This window comes from Pan troglodytes, chromosome 5, assembly GCF_028858775.2.
Source record: "Pan troglodytes isolate AG18354 chromosome 5, NHGRI_mPanTro3-v2.0_pri, whole genome shotgun sequence".
Classification (NCBI taxonomy): Eukaryota; Metazoa; Chordata; class Mammalia; order Primates; family Hominidae; genus Pan; species Pan troglodytes.
The window spans coordinates 49,379,139-49,396,747 of record NC_072403.2 but is presented as its reverse complement, the minus strand read 5'-3'; the positions used below and the strand labels follow the sequence as shown (position 1 = coordinate 49,396,747).

Here is a 17,609-nt window from a genome sequence, read left to right as displayed (position 1 = left end):
GTGCAGAAACTGGAGTTAGAGGAGTCCTACAGTGGCCGGAATGGTCTGTGTGGGCAGGGAGGGGGTGAGTTCTACTCACATCGGCAAACTTGTGGTTTCGGAAGTGGGACTTGTTGCACTTGAGGAGCTGTACAGCCAGGTTGCAGTCCAGCCGGTACCGCTCCTACAGACACAGACCTGTTTCAGAGCCCAGCCCAGCCCTCTCCAAGGAAGCAGGGGCGAGCCAGGACAAAGCTAGCCCCAGGTGAGGAAGGCCCGAGTAGTGAAGCGCACATACATTGAGCTCTTCCAGCTTGTTGATGGTGTTCTTGGCATCCAACAGCTTGTTGGTCAGCTCCACAATCTCCCAGTCCAGCGTCTTCCTATCCATCTCAGCCTTCTTGATCTGAGGCACAGACTTGAGGTTAACCCAGCCCACACTCTAGCCAGCCCTTCCTCTCCCTCCACCTCCTCCCATCCTGGAGACACAAGAGGCCACAGGTGCTAGGGCAGCCAAGGCGGACAGAGCAGAGACAAATGACGGACAGACAGAAGGAGACTGGGCATCTCTCCCGCTCTCTGGACTGGCTGTGGGGTGGGGGCTTTCTTAGCATGACTTCCTGCCACCTGGGCCCAGGACACAGGCAGTATAAGAGCTGTCCATCCCCTGAGGTTCCAGAGGCTCTGGGCACCAGGCAAGGCAGCTGGTACCTCAACGGCAGTAACTGCAAACCAGGGGGCTGAAGCCTCCTATGTGTGCAGCTGTTTCCAGCGTCAGGCTAGGAGAGGGAAGAGAAAGCAGGGCGCGGTGGCAGCCAGGGCGCCTTGTTGAGCAGGGAGCAAGCTGCAGGCTCAAAAGTAGCCTTCTGATCTCCCGTTCAGGGACTGGATCTGCAGCCTCCCCTCCCCCCTCCCACAGCCTGGGCTTGCTGCCACTGCAGCCAAGAAGCTTTGGGTGTTCAGTGGAGACATCAATCAGTACCTCTACCAGAGCCAGGGGCAGAGCAGGCTAGGCTCCCCAGCTCTCTCCTGGGAGGGAGGCATTGACAGTTAAACGGGCCTCATACAGGGAAGAGAAAGGAGCGGGTGTACTCAAGGGGCACAGGGTAATAGCCAGGGCCCACAATCCCAGATCTCAGCTGAGGAGAAGGCCAGGGCAAGGGAGAAGACACACAAACTCAGACGCAACTGCAAAAATCCAGCTGTGGCTAAGAGAGGCCTGAGAGGAGAGTGCAGCAGCAACGGTGGCAGCATGAGGGGGAGACGAGGAAAGAAGAGAAACAGTGTGAGCATTAAGACAGTCTTGACTTGCAGAGCACACTGCAGTACCCCCACCACTGCTCCATCCCACCATCTCCCCCAAGCCCCAGGGCAGAGTGGCATTCCCCTGGCAAATCCTGGCCCCCTGCTATGCTATGAGCACAGTGCCCACCAAGCTGCCCTCCCAGACAGATTACCAGTGTGTGCAGCTTGTCCTCCAACTCCTGGTTGGTCCGCTGGGAAGCCGTGTAGCTGTTCTGCAGCCTGAAAAGGGATAATACAAGGCACATCCCTGGGTCAAGATCCTGTTCTTCAGGCTCTGTTCAGCCTCCCCGATAGGGGATCTTGAACATGTCATTCTCCCTCAAGAACTTCAGTTTTCTAATAGGAATTAGATGATCTCTAAGGCATCTTCCAGCTAACCTCCTATGAAAGGGGAGGGAGAGAGAGAGAGAGAGAGAGAGAGAGTGTGTGTGTGTGTGTGTGTGTGTGTGTGTGTGTGTGTGTCTGGTCCCTCATTCCCACACCTGCAGAACTTAGCCAGTTTTTTAATAGGAATTAGATGATCTCTAAGGCATCTTCCAGCTAACCTCCTATGAAAGGAGAGAGACAGAGAGAGAGTGAGTGTGTGTGTGTGTGTGCGCGCGCGCGTGTGTGGCCCCGCATTCCCACACCTGCAGAACTTATCCAGTTTTCTAATAGGAATTAGATGATCTCTAAGGCATCTTCCAGCTAACCTCCTATGAAAGGAGAGAGAGAGAGAGAGAGAGAGAGAGAGAGAGAGAGAGAGAGAGAGAGAGAGAGAGTGTGTGTGTGTGTGTGTGTGTGTGTGTGTGTGTGTGTGTGTGTCTGGCCCCTCATTCCCACACCTGCGGAACTTATCCTTAAATTTGTCCAGCTCCTCGCGGCTCTGGCCCAGCTCCAGCTCCAGGCAGTCCTGCCCAATTTCCAGCTCACGTTCCAGGGCCTCAGTGCGTCTGGTGGCGGAGGCCAGGCGCCGGCGAAGCTCTTCATTCTCCTGCTGTAAGAGCCTGGCAGGGTGTTGTGGGATCAAGGGCAGAGGGATATGAGAGATAGAAGGGCATGCCCTGGAGCTCCAGAGTGGGCTCAGGAAGGAAGGGATGACATGAGGACAGGCAACCAGGGCAGGGAAACTCCTGGAGTCTTAGTCTGAGTCTAAGGCAGCATATTTCATAGGCCTGCTGGCCCTGGGAACACAGCCTGGGTTGGAGGGTCAGGGGAGGAAGAGGGGATGGTAGGGGACAGTCCAGCCTCCCTTCACTATTGGAGAATGGAAATAAAGAATTGGGGGTAGGGATATGGCTCCCAGCCTGTCTCTGGTTACAGCCCATGTCAGCTGGCCACCAAGCCCCCAGCTCCAGTTTCCCCACTGCACAATCAGGCTTCTCCATTATTCATCTCTTGGAAATCCAGCCCAGCACTGCCCTCCTCTCCAGAGGCCTCATGTGGCTAAGAAAGGGCTGTAAGGGTGGCAGCTGGTACAGGAGCCAGGAGCTGGGGAAGGGCTCCTTAGCAAGAAGAGCAGGGCCCTCAGAGCCATTCGCCTCCTGATTCTACGCTCTCTTGAAGCCCATGGAACAATAAAATCCCATTTTCCAGAAAAAATATCCACAACATCAAAACTCCTCCCAGAGTCCCTAAAACAACCCATCCCAACCTTTACTTCTACCTACTCCAAGGGAAAGTCCAACTGTACCAACAGTCTAGCCTGGAGCTAAGAGGGACAGAGTTGAGGCAGGGCAGTATCTCAGGTAGCAGATACTCACTTCATCCTTTCTGCATCAGTCAGGGGTTCCTAGGCAAAAAAGAGAGGCTTGAGGCTCAGCTCTGGACCACTGGACCCCCGGCTGGCTCACCCTCCGAATAGCCACAAGAAGGCTCAGGTGTGAAGCCCAAAGACTCTTATAGCAGAAGAGGGCTGTAGGGCTCTCTACAGATGGAAGCAATTCAGTAATGCTGGGACAAGCCTCGATTACCCTCTCCCATGCCAACCAGAAGATTCAAGAACCTCTTCCAACCTTCACCCTTAATCCAATCCTAAAGCCAGTTTCAAATAAGTCCTGGCACCCAAGCTACCTCTCCCCAGGGGCAGACAGCCTCTCAGCTGTTCACTCGGCTCCTGGTGGGTCCTGTATCCACACAGGTATGGCAGAGACCTTCCAGAAAAGTCAGGCTGAACTATACACACGAGTTCTGAGCTCTGACAAAGCCCTCAGCCTTGGGATGAAGATACAGGCAGAATCAGGCCCTTGCAGAGGCTCAGGAAGAACAAGTGCATGGGAGAAGAGGACTAATCCTGACTAAGGGAAGGAAGTGCCTTGTCTGTCTTTTAACCTCCTGCCCCATCTTCCCCAAACCCCTATGGCGGTCATGGCTCAAGAGTCAAGTTCAGCCAACCACAAAGCAGAGCAGGCCCCTGCTATCGCGAGAGGGAAACATCAAGGGGCCTATTCTATGTGGAACTGACTGCTTCAGAAGTGCAGCCTCTGGCAGAAAATGGAGGTAGGTGGCTTCCTTTGTCCATTGACTCTGACAACTGGATTTCACCCTATTCTACTGCATACTGATTATACAGCCTTCACCTCACCGAGCCTTAGTTCCCTCATTTATAAAACTGAGGTAATGCTCGCTGGGTAGCACCTAGCATAATAGCTGGCATCTTAATTTAATGTTCCCTGAACTGAAATGAGCAAGTCATGGCTTTTCTACCTTGAATCTGACCAAAGCAGGCTACAGTATGCCTGATGCTCAGCACATGCTGCGTCTCAGGTTCTTTAAATGTGCTCCACGCACTGTGACCAGATGGAGATATGGCTGCAAGGGCAGTAAACCACTGTGGCCCTCGTTTCTGCCTGAGTGAAGTTAATGGGGGAGGAGAGCCAATGTTTTGCAGCTGACTATAGGCCCCGAAGAGCAGAGTCCGGACCTAACAGTTCCTGGCAGGGAGTACGTATTCAACAAATGTTAGCCAAACAAAGCAAAGCTGGAGGAAGGGCTGGACTTCCTGGGGACAATGAAGAGCAGCTGTGCTGGTGGGAAGTGGCTGTAGCACTGCCTCCTGATATGCCCCAAAGGGGCCACAGGTTGAATGGCTCTACACTACGGAGGACCAGAGTCCCAACCACCAGCAGATTAGGACCCCTCAGTCTACTGGGCTGCCTCTTGCAGGGAGAATATCATATGGGATCATTTCTGCTAAGCTACGAAGACTCAGGGGTTCCCTGACATGTGGACATATACTCACAGACAGTCCCCCTTGAGCCTACATTGCCCCCACCTGCACTACTGCGGCTAGGAGACCTCAGGCCTGCAACAGCAAGGCCCACTCTCACCCCAACTCAGGACCAGAAGCTCAGGCAGGAGAAGTCAGCCAGACACCCAGCCTCAGGGGCCTTGCCTCTGCCGGTCAGGCTGGGATACCAGTCTTGCTGACCTCCTGCTCAAGCCGGGATCCAGGAATTTCCAAACGCAGCTCCCGATGCTCTGGTGGTGCCTTACGGTAGGGTTTCTTAGCAGGGGCGGCACTAGTCATTCTGGGAGATGACGGCTCCTCCGCCTGCTGAGAAGCAAGAAGGAGGCAGGCTCAGAGATGTGGCCAGAAGGACTCTGGACTGAGAAAAAACAAAGATGGCGAAAGGGGACATATGTTGAGGCCACCACATAGGCTGACAGGCCTGGGCCATTACTGGAGTCACTAGAGGGGCAGGACTTAGGTGTGTCAGTCCCCATAGGTCAAAGGAGTGCTGGAGGGTGGGGCATGGGTCCAACGGGGAACAGATGGGTGGGAAAGGCAGGGCCTAGGGCCTGAACACCTAGGTTCTAAGAGTGGGACAGGGAGCTTCAAAGCAGCCCACCACCCTCCTTACCACTCTCCTTTGTGGGCTCTGAAGGCCTCAGAAGGTAAAACTGCTCTCTATGCATTACTTTTCTCAACTCTAAATTAGCGATAAAACAGCATCAATTTCTTTTTTTCTTTTCTTTTTTTTGAGACAGGGTCTTGCTCTGTTGCCCAGGCTGGAGTGTAGTGGCGCAATCTTGGCTCACTGCAGCCTCGACCTCCTGGGCTCAAGTAATCCTCCTGCCTCAGCCTTCTGTGTAGCTCGGACCACAAGCATGTGCCACTGCACCTGGCTATTTTTTGTACACAGCGTCTCACTTTGTTGCCCAGGCTCAAACTCTCAAGCTCAAGCAATCCCTCTGTCTTGGCCTTCCAAAGTGCTGGGATTATAGGTGTGAGCTACTGATTCCAGTTAAGAATAGCACCAACTTCATAGGGTTGTTGGGAAGATGATGTAAAGCACTTAGGAAATGTTGAATAAATGTTAGTTTAAAAAAAAAATCATAACCAAAAATGTGAGTTTGGGGATACAATCCAGGATCCCCAGTGGGAGTCTCAAGGCCCAAGAGAGCTCTCTGGCCTCAGCCACTGATGACCAAACCCCTGTGGCCTCCACCACTCTTTTCACCAGCCCCCACCGAGAGAGAACACTTGGCTGCCCCCTCACCTGCCCCTCCCCAGAAGAGAGCCAGGCTGAGGGCACAGGCCTCATCAGGGACATACCGTCTGTTTGTCGGCAGCTCTCTCTGTTCCGCTGTCCGGGAGTTAGCCCTCGGCTCTCCGCATCCCACGGCCCCTCCACTTCCTTTAGCCAACAGCTCCTGAAACCAGAGAAGAGAAGAAAGTGGAAACCAGGTGTCAGCCGCCTGTCTGTCAGTGCTACAGGCCTGCTGCCCAGTCTGGGACCTGGAAGGCCCCCCAGGGAGAACCACGGCAGGAAGGCCATGAAACAGAGGGCCTGAGGGGAAAGCGGCTGGAGGCAGATGACTGGAAACACTGGGTTCCTGCCTTTCTCCATGACAGTACTGTCACAGGCCCAGATGAGATACGTGTGTCTGTGTGTTCATGGTCTCAGCACATTGCCCAATTCTGGAATAGGTCCGGTTCCGTCCTGTCCCTACTCCACATCGGTCCTCATCTCCCAAGCCTCTCAGAGTTTGGAAACAACTAAGAGATTTGGGGAGCATGGGTTACAAATGAGAACACCAGGAAAAAGCCTCACAGAGATCCAAGAAGATAGAGAAAATGATGGAAAGAGAGCACCTAGCATTTCCAGAAGGAGGCCCAAGGCTATTTGGTGTATAATGATGGTCACCGGCCTTTGCAATGAGGAGGCATAGGGCTAGGAGAAGAAATCTGAAAAGGGAGCAACACAGAGCAGTAGCTCTCAACAAGGCAATTCTGTCCACCCTCCTTCCCCAGGGACGTCTGGCGCCCACTCTCCTTCCCCAGGGACGTCTGGCAAGTGTCTGGAGACATTTTTGGTTGTCGAAACCTGGAGGGAAGGAGTGCCACTGGCACCTAGTGGGTAGAAGCCGGGGATGCTTTGGTCATCCCACAACCATAGGACAACTCCCACCACAAATGATTCCCAATAGAAAATATCCAGAGTGCCAAGGCTGAGGAACACTCGCGAAGAAAACCCCAGTCGGGGGAGGTGGAGACACCTGGGCTCCAGGCTCAGCACTGACACTGTGGGGCCCTGTGTAATGCCCTTCCTCACTGGATAGCTCAGTTCCTTATCTACACAGAGGTGGCTGGACTGAGTGACCTGTGAGAGCCCCTCCGGCCTCCTGAGGTTCAGAGATGGGCGCGCACCCCTCCCTGGCCCCCACCTGTAATTAGCTGGGTTGCAGCACGGGGGCAGCAGCCACCAGTGATCAGGCAGTAACCTCAGGTGGCCTTCTGGGCAGAAAAAACAATCTCCTCCCGCCCCCATCAACCTAAACAGAGCTGGAGGCTGAGGGAAGCCTTGCGGGCTAAAGCATGTGTTCCCACTGTCGGGACATGCCCTGGCCATGACTCCTGTCACATTCCAACAGGGCCTGGGGCAGGGAGAATGGTGAGAGGGTAGGGAGGGTGGGGAAGCAGGAGTGGTCTCCCTCCTCTGTCTGGACAGCCTGGGCCCTGGTTTGGGGTTCGGTGGGGAACTGAGGTGCGGCAGCACAGGCACGGCCGCCAGCCTCCTCCCACTGACAGGAGGCAGAACGTGTCCCCACAGGGCACATGCAACATGTTGTGTCGGCTGACTCCCTGCACAGGAATCCGGGTGGGCGGGCCTGAAAGGACGGCACATTCCCGGGGTGTGGGGAGCAAACAAGTTACCCCAACAGGTTCCTTCGGGCTGCCCCTCCAGAGGAGCCCGGGATGGGTGCTCCTATGGCCTGAGGGAGAGGCCTAGAAAGTCCCAAACCCACCTAGGTATGTGGATTCTGATACTCAGAGGGTAAATGTGTGAGGTGCGTGAGTTGGAAAACAGGGTACGGCCAGAGATGGAAGAGTGAGAGATGCGAGCAGTCAAGAACTTCTACAAAGTAAAGGGGCAGCTCAGAGAGTTGGTCTCTGCCTTTCCCCTTCTCTACAGAGGGTCCAGGTCCCAGCTCCCTTCCCCTATGTGCTCCCCAGTCATCTCAGGAAGCCCTTTCTCTCTGCAGGCCCCTTTGTGTGCCCCTCCTCTATTCCTCTGTACTCCCTTGTCCCTATTCCTGGCAAGGCCTGTGCTGTCCTCTTGGTACCGAGACACCTGCATGAACGGCAGGCAGGCAGGGAGGACACGAACGCACTTGGGTGTCCAGCAATCCTGTAGGGAAGGCTGCTTCACTCCACACCCTGCAGCCCTGGCTCTAGTTGCCACACATCCTCTAGCTCCTCCTGCCTCACCCTGACCTCAAGCCCCACTCCCTGGCCCTACAGCACATATTTATCCCCAGGGCTTCCATGGCCAGAGGCGATCTGGCTTGCTAGGCAAGGAGTACCCTGAGAAGGTGGCTGGCAGTGGGACGGGCAGTAAATGCAGACAGACTCTCTGGGGATGGGGGTGGTGGTGATGGGAGGTTATTCTCTCTGCCAGAGCCTATTCTTTCCACGCACGTCAGAGTTACAGGTATGGGAAACCACTCCCAACTAAGGAAGCAGAAGGCAATGCCCACTGGGAAGACAATCCACCAGGGGGCCCATGGTGTTCCTCAACACCAGGCTGCGAGGGAGATGTGTACCAACCACTTCCTGCCCTGTGTCCATAAACACAGGGTGTGCCCAACACCCAGGCCCTAGCTCCAACTTCTGAAATCTGCTGAGTGCCCCAAATCCAGCCCATTAGGGGCCCACAGTTCCAGCAATGAACAGGAATACAACGGGCCTGGCAGCCCACAGTCCTTGACTGGAGGCAAGGAAGGTGTGCAGGGAAAGTCCGGACAGACCCAAGGAGGACAGTGATGCATGGTGCAGTGGACAACAAAGAGAGAAGCATCGGGACACTTGGCCTGCAAGCTGGGAGAAGGTAAAGGGGTGAGGCAGATGGCATCAGAGTGGTCCCTCTAGGAAGACCCAGCTACCAGGTGCAGCCTCCCCTGGCCACATCTCCTTCACCCAAAGGTTTCCCAAGTTGCCTTGGAGTGTTTCAGCCCAAGGAGGACTCCCAATCCCATGTGGGGAAGAAAAGGTCCCAAAGGAGAGCAGCTGGACAACTCAGAATGGGCCATGGCCCATGATGAGCGAGCAGCAGCCAAGGACAGCCTCTGGGGCCTCCTGGCCTCTGGATGCTGAGCTGGCTCCAGGGCACCTCCCAGAAAATGGTCTTCTGGAGGAAGATCAGGAAATCAACAGAGCTGGCCCGACATGGTGGCTCACGCCTGTAATCCCAGCACTGTGGGAGGCCAAGGCAGGCGGATCACTTGAGGTCAGGAGTTCGAGAGCTGCCTGGCCAACATGGTGAAACCCTGTCTCTACAAAAATTGAACCCAGGAGGTGGAGACTGCAGTGAGCCCAGATCGTGCCACTACACTCCAGCCTGGGAGACAGAGACTCCGTCTCAAAAAAAAAAAAGGAAATCAACAAGGAAGAATCCCACTCCCACCCCCACCCCAAACTAAACCTAAGCCTTGAGGAACTGAGGGCAGATGACTCAGGATGTTGGACTACCAGATAATGTGCTGGGTCTGTTCTATAAGAACAGCTATGCCCTGGGAGAAAGGTTGAGGCCTAGGTTAAAACCTCTCGCTGACCTAGCGTGGCCTGGGGCTTCTTGGGCTGGACCTGCAGGCAGTGTTGAGGGAGACACCCAGAGTAGCAGCAACCCTTCCCCATCCCATGAAGGTGAAGTGAGAAGGAAAAGGGACTCTCCTCAACCCTCCCTGCCCCTGCTGCATCCTACCCCATCCAACCCCAGCTTCTGCCATGCTCTGCATAGCATTCATTCTTTGCTTACTCAAAAATCAGTTCAAAGGAAAGACTCTACTTCATATCTGCTGGGGTGGAGAGAGGGGTGATAGCTTCCTAATTGCCATGTTGCAATTTGCCAGTCGGTGCAGGCCGCCTGTTGCCGCCTGCCCTGTATTAAATACCTTCTCCCTGATTACAGCCCATGGGGCACGATTAGCTGCCTTCAGAGAACAAAGTCTACTTTCATTAGAAATGGGACTCGGCACGCACAGCAGAGCTGCACTGTGAACCCTCTGAACAGCTGAGCAGAGTGTAGACAGAGATAGGTGTAAGGCATGATCTGTACCAGAAGCTGGCTGAGCAGTGTCCTTTAATAAAAGGACAAAAAATTTGCCAAGCATCACTCTTTAACCAGGAGGTGGGACTTATACCTGCTCCCTTCTGTGGGTACGCATATTTGATCAGGGGCTTCCACCGTGGTGGAAGATTGCTGTTGCTAGAGACAGAGTGGTATGAGAGAGAAAACTCTTCAGAATCCTGCTGCTCCCCAATATACTATCTTACCGTTCCCAGCAAGCACCCATAGGAGCAACAGCAAAAAGTTTCCAGCCCAAGAGCCAAAGATGCCGTCCCACTTCCCTTCTGCCATCCTTTCCGGGGTTCTGCCTAAAGCTCAGGCAAAGTCAGAGATGCAGAAGAGGAAAGGAGGTTCAAGCATCCATCCTTCTCCCAGCTGAGGCTGAGGCCATCCCTTCAACACCAGCCCAGGAGAGGGAGACAGGAATCCAGACTGGATATGGTTTTTTGGCTTTTCCAACTTCAGCCTTCCCTACCAAACATCTCCTCCAGCTCCCCACGTTCTGCACTACTACCTCACTCCACAACTCTCCTGATCCTGGAGCAGCTAGCTTGCCCTAGAGAGCAACTACCTCCCTACTCTCCACATCACCAATACCTACTTCAGGTAATTGTGGCCCCATCAGTTTATCTGGGTTCAGATAATTTCTGAACCTACTACGAAGCCTTTCTGCTCTCAGCTGTCAATGAATCAAGCAAGTGAGAGACCTTAAGGAGTCAATGAACACAACCTTCTGAATCAGGAAGGGCCCACACATTACCATGAAAATCATCCAAGCTCTTCTTCATAATTCAACCAAGCAAAGTCAAACGGAAGTTAGTAATCGCTACTGCTTTTAAAATGAAAGGAACACCCAGCCGTTTCAGAATACACCAGCTGTGTTGTATGCCACCTTAATTCCCTTGGAACCCAGCAGGGTATAAATAAATAATAATAAATACAAGCCCTTCCTAAAGCCCCTCATCAACCACTAAAACACAAATGTCTGATCACACAGGGACTGGAGCCTCCCCTTCAGGAACTGTCCTGAGCTGTAAGTGCTGGATGTGGAGTCTCTGAAGTCTGCAAGCCTGTGGGAAGCTGTGCCCCAGTGGGGGTCAGCTACACTCCCGCCACACAAGTCTGGCCGCTTCTCAAGCCTCTGAAATCCAGTCTCTGCCCCCAACTGATGTCCAAGGAACACAAATGGTCACCCTGCAAGGGTAAGCCCTGGAACCAGGTGACCTGGCCTTGGTCCTGGGGATTGCTCATGAAGATCCCCACTCCTTGCACCATTAATACAGCCCCTCTCCCACTGACTCCCCATGAATAGCAGTCCCCCGGAGCAGTGGGCTGATCCCACCAAAACTGGGTTCGGCCTCTCCCACATCGTCTCTGGGGTACCCCTCCTGCTTGCCACCAGCCCCCAGTTTCCGGCATGCAGCTGTTCCTGAGATACATGAGTAAAGCCTTCAGCAATCCCAGGCGCGTGGCAGGCAGGCAGCCAACAGCTCATAGGGTGGGGACTGGGCAGAGGTTCTGCTCTGGGCTGAAGACAAGGCTAGAAGATGTCAGTCTGTGCCCAGACCAGCCCTGCTGCCCCTCCAACAGCTATGCCCGCCAGCCCTCTGGGCAAGTACAACCTCACCCTCTTGGGACAAGTTGCCTGCAGCCCTGACCTGGCCCCCTGCCTACTCTAAACCAAACAGATTGACAGGGTTTTGAAAGCCAAAAAGAGTGGGAATTATTCTGCCCCAAAGCAATCCTGAGGACTCAGAACAGTGCTGGTGACCTGTGAGAGCTCATCTGGCTCCCACATGAGCAAACACTTCCAAGTCCATCCACCTGGCCTCACATCCAGACAAACACTTCACAGGAACAAGGGGCTAAAGAGCCAGGCAAACCAACCCCTCCCTGCAAAAAAAGAGGGCAGGAAATCCCCAAGGTCATAGCCTGCATTTGACATTAGACCCCATGCCCTCTCCTAAGAAAGGCCAAAGTGAAGGACCGGCCCTCAACCAGGCCTCAACTCCAGGCCCTTTTGCTTTCCTGGTCAGAGCCAAGTCAAGAAAGCCTCCAGCTTGTTAACTCCCCATTTGGGGTCCCTAAACATCTCTGCATTACTGCTAGTCCCCATGAATAATATATAGTACTATAAATGTTTATTTGTACATAGTACACTCATATATAATACATTATAAGCTCAATCCACATGCATATAAATAGGTATTGTTTATTCCTTAATCAACTATCATACATTCACTATTATTAATCATATAATAAAATTCATTTCCACATGGATATTGATCAGTACTATAAATCCTTAATACTACATAGTACATATATTCATTTACCGGACATAGTGCATTTTCATCAAGATATTTCTCATCGGGCCAGGCACAGTGGCTCATACCTGTAATCCCAACACTTTGGGAGGCCAAGGCGGGCAGATCACCTGAGGTTGGGAGTTCGAGACCAGCCTGACCAACATGGAGAAACCCCGTCTCTACTAAAAGTACAAAATGAGCCGGGTGTGGTGGTGCATGCCTGTAATCCCAGCTACTCGGGAGGCTGAGGTAAGAGAATCGCTTAAACCTGGGAGGCGGAGGTTGCAGTGAGCCGAGATCACACCATTGCACTCCAGCCTGGGCAACAAGAGCGAAACTCTGTCTCAAAAAAACCCAAAAATACAAGAAGATATTTCTCGTCAACATGGATATCCCCTACCAACTTTGGTCTCTTAATCTATCAACCTCCGAGAAATCATCATCCCGCTCGGGAGTGCTATCCTCCTCGCTCCGGGCCCATAACACACCCTCTCCCATTTACAAGCTCCCACCCAATGCTGGTAGGCTGCTGTCTTCTCTCACCCAGCCCAAGGGGAACAGAATCCACTTAGGCGGCCTTCTGTTCTCAAGCTCCCCCTGTCCAGTCTCCCCAGCACCACACTGCCTCCAGAAGCCGAAGCCACAGTCTATCTAGAGTGACCTGTGTGGAACACCAGGAAACAACAGGCAATCAACTTTCTCATGATCTCCAGACCTGCCTCTCCTTCCCAAGCCTGGAGGGAGAAGGGACTGCGTGGGAGCTTCTCCACGCCAGGCTGCACTCACCCATCTCCCAGTCTGAGGCCAGGACCTTTTCTGAGCCCAGTGTGGAATCCGAAGCCAGGTCCTGCCCCTACTCTACTGAGGCGCCCTTCCCAGCTTTTCATGGCTAAAGTCCACCAGAAACTCCAGATGTGAAAAGAGGTGGGGGGGGACAAACTCCACCTCCCAGAGCAACGGTCACCAGTGGGAGTGACATCTCACATGGGTCCCTGGTTTGGGGCCCCAGCATTCAGTTTAAGTAGCTTCACTCTTCTGCCCAGGGAATTCCCCAGAACCAGGCCAAGGTTTTCCTCTACCTCCCCAATCCTAAAGAGAACCTTGCAGCTGATCCTAACTTCTTATCCTAGGGTGAGAGTAACAGGGACACTATCCAACCTTCCCTTCTTGATAAAGGGAGGAAATGATCTGGTCTAGGAGAAAAGTCCCTTCCCACTCTAGTTCATCTGTCTCTGAGGCATGAGAAGCAGCAGCAGCATGGTAATTGAGAGATCTTCTCAAACTCTGTGCTAAAAGCACAGATTCAACAGAAACTCGAACCAATTCTGTATGAAGGGAGAAGTGAAGAGCACGCTGCTGACTCGGGGAAGGGTGATGGTGGGGGGTGGTCAGTGGAGCCCAGCAGCAGGCTGGTGATGGGCAGGTGGCCGTGAAGGGGGCACATCCCCACCCACAGCAAAGGGAGACTGGGAAAATAGAGGGACGCGGTAGTAAGAACAAGAGAGCAGAGGAGATGGCGTGATATAAGCTAAGGAGGGAGGCAGCCAGGCTGCGGGGAGGGATGGAGGACAGAGGCCCTGCTGGTGGCACCCCAGGGCAGGTTAGCTGGCTGAGGTCAGACTCACAGGGTTAGTGTCTTCTCCCCAACCAGCCAGCTCTCCTGGTTAGTGCGGTTAGCGACACACTCATGGCAGACGCCCTCCAGGCACTCCATATAAACAGACAGCTTGGTTTGTGAGCAGCCCAACTCCGGAGCTGCAGAGAGAAAGCAGAGGAATGGCAAGCTGCAGGATGCCCAAGGGGACACACTGCACACTGCACTCTCCTGATGGGAAGCATCGCAGACTTACCACCAGACCCTCAGGGGCTTTCTCCCATCCGGAAACCATGCCAGATGGAAGCCAAGCACTCCCCCTGCCAACCAGGGAGGCCAGCTTGCTGACCTCAGGCAAAAAGCCTCTCTGGTTGGTCAACAGAAAGAGAGGACGGCTGTTGGAGAAGGGGCTCAGCTCCTCTATCTCGCCTGTTCCCCAAACACTGCTGCCAGGCTGCACCAGGACTCTGAAAGCTAGGCTGTAAGAACAAAGCCACCCACAGCTGCAGCTGCAACCCATCCCGCACCGGTGCCAGCAGAGTCCATCCCACCACCTCCCACAGGCTCTGAGGGGCTGGGAGAGAAGCAGCCCAAGGATTAGAGGCTATGACAAGGGCTGCGTCGGAAAGCACAGTACAATGGGGCAGTGTGTGCCTGGCCTACAGCTGGGCCAGTCAACAGCACGGGCTGCACACTGCCACCTGGCCAGGGGTGGCACTTCCCAGCGAACCAGCCCCAGAGGAGCAACAGGGACTATTCTCCCCTCTCAGAACAAGCAACACGAGCAACCGAGCAAGAAGCTCTCCCATCAACGGCAGAAACAACTCTTCCATGAAGCCTCCAGACCACCCTGGGGGAAGTGACACCTCTAGCTCACAGACTGCAAGGCAAATGAGGCAAAAGCAGTGGCATTCCAGAGACCCCACAAGATGTGTCCCCTTGTGGGCAGGAGGACAGGACTGCAACACATATATCCACACCCACTGATGCTTAGCAGAGGGTAAGATGTTGGCAGGGAAAAGACAAGAGAGGGGTCCTCTCTCCTGTTCTAGGAAGCCCTGCAGGCTCTCTGATGACACAGGGCAAAAAGGGAAGAGTCACCACCCTGGCCACAGAGGTGGGCCTGGCCTTTTCCCAAGCCTAGGATCAAGATTCACGCAGACAGGAAACACTTCCAATAATTGCCTACACACTGGGCTCCCCATGTTGCTCTGACTACAGCCCAAGAGCTCAAATAGGCCAAGGCCTGACTATGAAGATGAGACAACTGTCTAGAAAAAAAAGACAACAACTCTTCCAACAGGCCCTGACCCCTGCTCTAGTCTGAGCACAGCCACTGACAGGTGACCTTCAGAATCCTCACCCACAAGAAAACAAAAACACCAACTGGGTCTGGTGTGCTTTTAAAAGAGCAGCAAGTGACATGGCTAATTTTTCAGAAATCAGGGACTCTCACTGCACGAATATAGGATTTGAGAAATCAGATAATTTTTCTCTTTTCCAAGGCAAAAATGAAATGAGTGAAGGGGAGAGACACAGGTGAGATGGGAGTGCCAATGCCCACATCGCTGTTATATCCATCCTGATTCCCACTCAAGGACACTCCTGCCAATTTCATCTCAGAATTAAAAAATGTCCCTCAGAGACAGCCAGGGTGCCTGCTGTGGCGAGACCCTCTAGTAAAACTTCTCCATCCCTCCCAGGGAGCCAGCCACAGAGGAACTCACTCGACTGGGAAGGAGGCTGTAACCAGGCTCCTCAGCGGCTCCAACGGGGACCATTCCACTCCTTGGTCACTTGTTAAGTGAACAGAGAAAGCTGAAGAAGAGTCTGTATTAATATTGAGTTTTGGTGAGGAATGTCTAGACGTATAAAAAAACTATTAGAGGCCAGGTACAGTGGCTCATGCCTGTAATCCCAGCACTTTGGGAAGCCGAGGCAGGCGGATCACCTGAGGTCAGGAGTTCAAGACCAGCCTGGCCAACATGGTGAAACCCCCGTCTCTACTAAAAATACAAAAAATTAGCTGGGCGTGTTGGCTGGCGCCTATAATCCCAGCTACTCGGGAGGCTGAGGCAGGAGAATCGCTTGAACCTGGGAGGTGGAGGTTGCAGTGAGCCGAGATGGCACCATTGCACTCCAGCCTGGGTGACAAGAGCGAAACTCCATCTCAAAAAAAAAAAAAAACAAAACTACTAGAAGGGTACAAGATAAATGGCGAACAGTGGTTCCGTATCTTTGGGGAAACAAGTTAGGCAGGAACAATGGGAGAAGAAAGGGAGGATCTTCTTACTTTTTATTTTGTATACTTTTCTGTATGGTTAGCATTTTATACAAGGGACGTATGTTTATGGTGAAACCAACAGTTCCTAGGCAAACAGACAAAAACCCTGCATCTACACTGTGCTTTACCATTCCAGAAGCTCTTTCCCTTCCATGATATTTCCTTTGATGCTTACGGTCCAGTGAGGCACAAAGAATAGGGAGCTCTCCCATTGTGAGGGTCAGAAAGCACAAGTGATTTGCCCAAGACCACAAGCAGAAGTGGGACATAACCCAGTTCCCCTGTCTCCAATACCAGTGCAAAGCCTGGAAAGCTCTTTTCCAGGAAGCCACAGGAAAACCAGGACAATTCTGCCCTAATATCAAGACCCTCAAAGACTTGTGAGATTCAATTCCCTACTTGGGCTACCTGTGAAGGTATAAAGAGGCCAACCATCGCTTGGTACCCAAAATGATAAGCAGAGTTTTATCCTATTGGTTAGCTGAGTAGAAGTCCAGGGTTTTGGGGTCTAGGATGGCTTCTCCGTAGGCGGATCCTCCTCTCAAGGGATGGTATTGAGTTCCCCACCACAGCACAGAAGCTTCTCACAAAGAGGGGCCATGTCCTTTATAAATTCTAAATGTCACCTAGCACACAATTGGCACAAGATAGTAACTAACAAAGAAGAGGTCCCACCCTTCTACTCAGGACCAGTCAAGGAGACTTAGTCCCCTTGAAGCCTAAGATATCCAACACAATCCAGTCTGGCTGGCTCACTCAACCCCCTCTCTGCTTAACATAAAACGCAGTTTATTACTTCCCACAAGTTGCCATCTGCAAAGATATGCCACAACGCAATGCACATTCTCACACCCAGGGACAAGGGAGAGAACCCAGGGAAAACTCCTTCAGTCCATTTTTAGCTATTGGTTTCATCCTTTTGATTTATCTGGGCATTAACAAGGTTGTATTAAGCTCTGGCTGAGAGCACTGAGTACGCCTAGATGGGACTAGAGGTAGGACCAGAAAAGCAAGCAGGTTACAGTGGGCAATAGAAAGAGCAGCATAAAGAATTACAAAGGAGCAGCCAGCAGCCAAAGACCTTTCTAGGGATGCTAATTAGGCAAAAAAAAAAAAAAAAAAAGCTACTGGAGCCGGGCGTGGTGGCTAACACCTGTAATCCCAGCACTTTGGGAGGCTGAGGCCAATGGATCACCTGAGGTCAGGAGTTCGAGACCAGCCTGACCAACAAGGTGAAACTCCATCTCTACTAAAAACACAAAAATTAGCCGGGCATGGTGGCAGTCACCTGTAGTCCAGCTACTCGGGAGGCTGGGACAGGAGAATTGCTTAAACCCAGCAGGCAGAGGTTGTAGTGAGCAGGGATCGCGCCGCTGCACTCCCAACTGGGCGACAGAGCAAGACTCCATCTCAAAAAAAAAAAAAAAAAAAAGCTACTGGAAAGCTACTGGTATGTACTCACCTCCTCCTTTAACCCCCTTTCTGATTGCTTAGGGATGTGTTATTAGAACATAAACCGTCTGGCCGAGCATGGTGGTTCACGTCTGTAATCCCTGCACTTTGGGAGGCCGAGGTGGGCAGATCACCTG

At 52.9% G+C, this 17,609-nt stretch overlaps 1 protein-coding gene across 37 annotated transcripts in view; it reads right to left on the bottom strand.

The window, feature by feature from the left end:
- TJAP1 (tight junction associated protein 1) overlaps window positions 1-17,609 on the bottom strand; it is a 29,052-nt gene that overhangs the window by 2,767 nt on the left and 8,676 nt on the right. For 5 of the 37 annotated variants that reach the window (XM_063811968.1, XM_024356969.3, XM_009451268.5 and 2 more), the window contains 7 exons: window positions 5,822-5,919; window positions 4,694-4,816; window positions 3,027-3,055; window positions 2,109-2,270; window positions 1,437-1,503; window positions 278-385; window positions 80-163 (listed from right to left, as the gene is read on the bottom strand). In XM_063811968.1, coding sequence (XP_063668038.1) covers window positions 80-163; window positions 278-385; window positions 1,437-1,503; window positions 2,109-2,270; window positions 3,027-3,055; window positions 4,694-4,792 — 549 coding nt within the window. In that variant the 5' untranslated portion in view covers window positions 4,793-4,816; window positions 5,822-5,919. 37 annotated transcript variants of the gene reach the window in all.